The 7,511-nt window shown below is 38.6% G+C and overlaps 1 protein-coding gene across 3 annotated transcripts in view; it reads left to right on the forward strand.

The window, feature by feature from the left end:
• The window catches only part of hwt (SH2 domain-containing adapter heavyweight), a 172,753-nt gene extending 165,824 nt beyond the window's left edge, over nt 1–6,929 (forward strand). For all 3 annotated transcript variants that reach the window (XM_074104250.1, XM_074104252.1, XM_074104251.1), the window contains 4 exons: nt 821–2,884; nt 3,382–3,526; nt 3,630–3,749; nt 4,363–6,929. In XM_074104250.1, the coding sequence (XP_073960351.1) occupies nt 821–2,884; nt 3,382–3,526; nt 3,630–3,749; nt 4,363–4,549 (2,516 nt within the window). In that variant the 3' untranslated portion in view covers nt 4,550–6,929. The remainder of the gene's footprint in view (nt 1–820; nt 2,885–3,381; nt 3,527–3,629; nt 3,750–4,362) is intronic.
• Nucleotides 6,930–7,511: the final 582 nt, after the last annotated feature.

Raw genomic sequence — 7,511 nt, forward strand, 5'->3', positions numbered from 1 at the left:
ACTCGATTTCTAATCAAAAGATTACAGATAAAACATGTTGAAATCCTATATTCTTTAAATAATGTCGTAAAATAAAGAAATTACATTTAATTACTTACGAAAATAACAACAAGTACCTAGTTTGCAATAGTATACCTACCTTCTTTTCGTTATATGATCGTAGCGCGGAGGCTTAATAAATCCAGACTTTTTTTCTGCTCGAGAATGCTCCCTTTGTTGTGCGAAGTAAGGAACACTCATTAGGGTATTTCCAGGTGCCTTTTAAATTACATCAGCTTTGCGTGTATGAGCTACAAGTACATGCATTCAGTAACTTTTGTATAAATCCTTTTCCCTGTTTTAAAAGCAAACATTTGCGACATTTTTAAATGAACATAAAACGCACAAAGAGTCTTTTTGTTTATTCCCTCGATTGCATCGTAGTTTATTAATTCGTACGAGTAGATACTAGCGCAGGCCAAGACTATTTCATTACGAAAACATCTCAACACGTTCACCATTTATCTACATTGACATACCAAAAAGCTTTATGTTCAACAGCGGGTTGCCTTCTCAAGAGCACAGGCATAACCGCATGCTCATTTAAACGATGGCACTTGAGACGAAGCGACCTTAGACGTAACTATAGCGGTCGACCATTTGCGGCAGCCTTGTTACCGGCCCTAGTTTATCTGCGAAAGCTCTCAAGAGCCATGTCGCTGAGACGGTTCTTCAAATTACATAACACACTTTCTTTTTCTATCTCTCTTAACATAAAATATTTTGTTTCGCCCGTTACATTTTGCGAATAATTGTAAGCTATAACTTTTGATTGTTTCAGAATCCACATCTGAGGATCCTTCATCATCAACGGAAGGAGAAGAAGACGAATTTGGTGAATTTGATCCATTTGCGACAGCACCATCTCTACATTCACCCGACAGTGGTCGCTCAGACCCACGATACGCCAACACCCCCCGTAGAAATCCTAGCCCGTATTATTACGGCGACTTGTTCAAAACAGCTCCCCCGGCGCCCGCTCCATCCGCACCAACGGCGTCCACGACTTCATCTTCCCGTGGCCCACGGTACAGAAAGTCCGCTAGCTTAGACGCACCGCACGTCGCTGCTCGCCCAAATCTGCCGAAACGATTTTCAGTCGCCGAAGATGGCTTTCGTGAGTTAGAGCGGTCATCATCTTCGTCGGGTGAGAGCGCGTGGATGCCGCCAAGGCGCCGCGGGCGCGACGCGGCCGGCTGCGTGTGCGCCGCGCCAGAAGATGTAGAGGAGCACAGACCTTCTCGTAGCGTCTTTTACGTGCCAGCGCCGCTGCCACGCTGGCCGCAAGAGATGACTACCCGCCAAATTTATGAAACAGCTTTTGACTGTAAAATTGCCCGCTCGGACGATGACTTGGATGACTTCGATCGTGTCAGCAACCACCCAGCCCTTTTACAAGCCGAAGAGAGAAAAGTCATATCTTCTGCATCATCTGCCTTTGAGGCTGTAGAGCGCAGTGAGCCAGATTACAAAGGACGCCGAAAAGTTACTATGAAAACAGATAGCGTTCGGCGATCAAAAATCCCAACAATTCGACAAAAAAGGGAAACTGAAGGTAATGCCTCAGCATTATCAGAAGAGTTAGAAAAAGTGCACATTGAAGAAGAGGAACGAACCGCATCGACATCTCAACTACCACTTCGTGGTTACACACCGTCGCCTCCTTCAACTGCACCGTTGCCAACGAAATTTCAGCAAAAAGACGGTTCTGCTATGAATAGCATTAAAAGTGCCCCAAACTTGCCTCAGTCACAACCTGCACATCCTCGGTTGAAAGATTTAAGACTACCTGTAAAATCATTACGAGCACGGGAGACACTGACCAGCAGCGACGCCAGCATGGTTGATTTGAAAGGTTCTACGTCTACTGAACTTAACGCTGCACAGCGTCTAAGAGAACCTCGCGAATCTCGAGAAGCTGATGACGAGAGGGGGCAATCAAAAGACGGTATTTTTTTAGAGATTAAGGGCCGACCCACTTCCGATTCTGACACACCTGAATTGAATCGATACGCAGGGCCAAAGGGGGTCGGCCCTATAATGGAATTTAAAGGCAGGCCCGGTGCGCCACGTCCCCGACGCAAATACTCAAGTACTGAAAGTATGGCAACGAGCAGTAGTGGGGGAAGTATGGAATCACTTAGAAGTAGCACGAGTGATGGGGATAGGAGCAGTAGTAGCTCTGAAAGTCGTCGCTCATCGTCTCTTAGTTCACATAGCTCAGACTCTGGTAATGTCCCATTTACGAAATCACATCATATGCAACTGTCGGGGTTTGGACACCATAACAACAAACTACACATCCTTAGTCCTATCTCTGATAAATCTTCGCAAGAACCTGGTTCTGAAACTTCAGATAATAATAGGAATAATAATTCTCAAAAAGTATCTCCTGAAGACATCGAAACAGGAAACACAATGATGCAAACGACAGTTGAAATAGTTGCAAAGCCGAAACGGCGTGCATTACAAAATAGAAATTTATTAAATCTTACATTCCGACATTCTACAACCGGTGATGCAGAAATACAAGGATCTGATAGTGGTATATCTGTTCACTCGCGAGAAGGAGTTGATTCGAGGAATACATTTATCAATTTTAAAAACAGCAATACCGAAGAAGAGCACAAAGGCCAAGACCAAGATCTTTCAGATCTTCCATTTGATATGCCAAAACTAAGAAGGCGACGTGCTGAAGCCGAAGCCGATCTTCGGTCGCTGCCTTTTGATATGCCTAAATTACGTCGTAAATTACGAGGACAGTCTCTGCAACTAAATAATGACTTTGGAAGTGTCATGTCTAATGCATCTTCCAGCCAAAGTGTTCAAGACTTAATAAATCAAGGTTAGTATCTACTTTTACTGTTACGTTATTTTATCTCAATCTCGTAGTATCCCAAGAAACATCCTAAGTCATTTTGTTACCATAACTCAATCACGTCGGAAAGGTTTACTTGTCAATCTTGCCACAAAGGGCCAAGAAGGGACTGTCGGCTTGCATCTATTGTTGGTATTAAGTAGCACTGACTGCTACCACATTATGCCGATTAAGACGTATGACTTTAGATTGCTCCACACGAATTTCCGTGGCCAATGTTTTCCCAATATTTAATTTGGTTGAGTGCTTTTTGAGGGAAACTTTTTCCTGTACATGTTGCGATCAATTTGTAGCTGTACAGTTCAGTTAGAAGTTTAGGATTAAGGACCATTGCGTGTTGTTTGACGTTAAACGAGATGAGGCATTTTGGTTCGTTGTTGTTAAGTGTTTCTAAATATAAGATAAGATTTTATGCCATCGAAAAGCGTAGTTGCGTTCGTTTTATAAAAAAAAAATATTTTCAGGAAACAAACACAAAGAAAAATTGACATTGAACTTCGAAAGCGGAAGCGGCGGTTCTGGCAGTTCAAAAGGACTGCATCTGAACCTAGGACCCATCGCTCCGCCTAGAGATCTCGTCGACGCCTCACTCCCGCTCGATAGACAAGGGTATGTTACATTGTTTTGAAATTTAGTAAGAATACAGATCTTGTAATGTTTATTTTATTTCAGATTTATTTATAAATTATATTATATTTATTGTTTTTTTTAGGTGGTATCACGGGACATTAACGCGCGTCGAAGCTGAAAATTTACTGAGGGATGCAAACGAAGGTGTTTTCCTAGTGCGAAACAGCGAGTCTGCTAAACACGATTACTCCTTAAGTTTAAAGTAAGTTTTTCTTACTGTTTTTTATTATTATTATTCGACTGGATGGCAAAAGAGCAAGTGGGTCTCCTGATGGTAAGATATCACCACCGCCCATAAACATCTGCAACACCAGGGGTGTTGCAGATGCGTTGCCAACCTAGAGGCCTAAGATGGGATACCTCAAATGCCAGTAATTTCACCGGCTGTCTTACTCTCCGCGCCGAAACACAACAGTACAAGCTCTGCTGCTTCACGGCAGGATTAGCAAGCAAGATGGTGGTAGCAATCCGGGCGGACCTTGCACAAGGTCCTACTACCTGCAGGTTTTTGTTGTCTTGATATTTATGTGCATAGGTACGTTCAGCTCAAATCTTGCAAGTTAATTTGTCCCAATTAAAATCGCGGTCAATATTGAGTTTTACAACTAACCATAATGTCACGCTTATAAATATATTAACTAATATCCTTTTGTTGAATGGATCCTATAACTGCTATCACCAATTTTATTATCTTGCCCGGTAATATCAGTTTATCCGCGTTAGATAGGTATTCAATGTTTCTGATCTTTGTAACTATGAAAATAATCTCGTAGTTTTTTCCAGAATTGTGTATTAATAAATTATTCTTTCTACAGATCGACCCGTGGCTTTATGCACATGCGGATTTGCCGCAACACAGAGGGGTACACTCTGGGTGGTGCTGCTACAGCCTTCCCCAACGTCCCTGCCTTGATGCGTCACTACGTCACCGCCCAAAGGCTTCCAGTTAGAGGAGCGGAACATATGGCATTATCCACGCCACTCCCCGCTGTCCTACTGTGAACGGGCCAAGGCAAAGACATGTGGCACTGACATACAAGCTGTGAAAAGCTGCAGATATACTTCAGAAGAATACGAGGAGTGATTCGACGGTATCAGAACTAAATGAGAGGATTTATATGTTTTGTATCCCTTAAGTTTTGAATGCCGCGATAGGAAGCACAATGTTATTTATTGTATTTTAAGATTTAGAAGGACTCAGTGAATATTACCAAAGAATTTAGTGTGTAATTTATTTAGCATTAATTTGCTATGGCAAATTTGCTTCATGTATTTTTAAAATTAATGCTCAGAAATTGTGTAGTCTGCGCTATGAAAGAATATTCGTTTCAAATGACGGTGGTTTCTTTGGTTGCACAAACTACAGTTGTATTATTTGCAACGCAGTAACACTATGCTAGTCCCCATACCGCAGCAACTTGTACAAATAAGATAATATTATTTATTCACATATTAATCAGAAAGCATTATTTCAGTATATTAGTGTTTACTGTGTGTAACGAAACAGTTACTTTTATTATTACGCTAAGTATCATTTATCTTAAGCTTGTATGGAAATAAGTTAGCTCTTATCTGGCTTGTCAGAATCGATTGACGCAAACAATGATAATGATAACTTAACAATAGTAAAACATTATATTTATGCTATAACCGTGTAACTCGGTAACTATTACGTAGCCGATTCGTATAAAATTATTTATTTACTCATCGCTGTAGTTACTTCAGTAATGCTGCTATATACAATACGAATATTTAAACTTTCAATAAGGCCTAAAACAATTGAACATTGTGCATATAATTTAAAAGTATTTTATGCACGCAAACACCTTTATGAGTCATTGTATAACTATTCCATCTGTACAAAAATCAGGCGGTGCGACCGTGTTCGTTTTATGTTATAATTTTGTATTAATTATACATCCTCCAAGGTCGAAGTTAATTCATTGTGAATGCCGATGTATTTGTAGAGTGTACGTGTGAAAAACAAGTTTGCTGTTGCCAAGTTATATGTCATAGAAAAAGCTGTTAAAATAGTGGATTCACAACAATACTTTGATCGATTTTATGATTTTGTCGATGGAGTAAAGTTTCAAATAAACTGCCTCATTTTTATTCCAAAAGTGTGACTATTCTTCAATCAGAATAGACATGCTGTTTTTTTTAAACGCACTCGAAATAATGTAATTGCATTTGTTTGAACATTATAAGGACATTCTTTGTATGTAAATTGTAAGCCTAAGCCAGTTTAATGAATAATTGTTAACGGCACTTTAATTCTGTATTTATGATAGAAAAGATTGCACATGTTATGTAACTTTCACATTGACTTAATTATATTTTTTGTTACATTAGACTAAGTAGAGTATGACAAAACATGGGGCCCTTGATGTTAACCCCCATTCAAGCATGTCTTGGTTTAAATTGCTGCTTGACGAATAAACGCGACAGCTTTTAGATCAAGTGGTATCTTACAGTGGATGGAGTAAAAAAACTACATTTACATAGTTATTTCTGTGATTTAGAATTTGATACGAGAAAGCCAAAAAGATATGTTTAATTTATCGCAATTATTCTTGATATGTATTTATTAATTGAAAGCAACCATTTATTCTGCCACTGAAAAACTATTGAATTTCTAGGTTTTGTGCGTTTAAGCGATTTACTTGGTTTTGTTAGTGACTAGGTACGAGTATATCAAATTGATGAAAATCAAAACGATCTCATGTTCTTCCTCCAGAGGAAGCATCCAGATGCTTCAGTTACCTTAGACTTAATTTATTTAATTTGTACCTGATTTTGAAGAGTTAATATACGTTGTTTGTGACTTAAAATTACGTTTGTAACAGATTTATTTTGTTAATAATAATTCGTTTAACTAAGAAGAAGTAGATAAATAGTACTAATCAGTAGTTTTGTATGGGAACGAGCGAATTTTGATGTATGTGAGACACTTTTACATAATATATTATGTAAGTACGTAATCAACTAAACCACCGCAAAGCAGCTTATGCAAGCGTGCAACTAATTTTAAAGTAAATAGACATTAATCTTAATTATAGGTGAGACTTAGCGTGTGACTCGTGTTGGAAGCTGCACAAACTGGTTTTTGTGAAAACAAACGACCTAATTTTAAGTAGCTTCCCTCACGCACAGTTACTTCTCAAAGTATTATGTAGTAAACGCATAATGGACGGTAGGATAGTGATATTGTTAAAATTCAAAATTTGAAGTTTTGAAATACGTGTCAAATTTTTTTTTCCAAAAACGACGACGTAGGTCCGGATCAAGAATTAGGTAAAAATTATAGCTTAACGTAGTTATAATCAATTGTAATTTTGAAAGTGTAGTTTGAAATTGATGAAATAAATTCCTTAAAAAAACATTTTGTTTTTATAATAAATCCAAAATTAACCTGATAATCAGGGATCGTAAAATGAGAGCAAAATCGATTGAATGACGTATGACTTTTTTTACATGAATTTACACTTAAGTAAATGAATTTGGCTCGCATTTTTCGAACCATGCTGATAATAGCCAAAACAGCGTCAAAAGCGAAAAGCAATGATGACTAAAGAGTCTGCGTACTCGCAGGAGAAGAAATATCGGTATGATATGACACCAAAATTCATGCCACTAATTAAGTTTATCTAATTTAAGTTCGCTTGAACTTATTTTGTTTATTATTTAGGACAAAGACCTAAAGTTAACTTGTGACCTGTGGAAGTTATCCGATTAATAATACAATTACTGATGATTTGATTGCATAATCATCATCATCATCATCCCAGCCTATATACGTCCCACTGCTGGGCACAGGCCTCCTCTCAGAACAAGAGGGCTACTAATAATACAATGGTAACTTAAAAAATAATAAACCTTTTTTTATTTAACCTTAATCTAGGTACTAGTTTGAAGTCGGTGCCTCAGCACGAGCCAGCAGGAGTGATTGAAGCCCAAAAAGTAT

This window comes from Choristoneura fumiferana, chromosome 21 (genome assembly GCF_025370935.1).
Source record: "Choristoneura fumiferana chromosome 21, NRCan_CFum_1, whole genome shotgun sequence".
NCBI lineage: Eukaryota > Metazoa > Arthropoda > Insecta > Lepidoptera > Tortricidae > Choristoneura > Choristoneura fumiferana.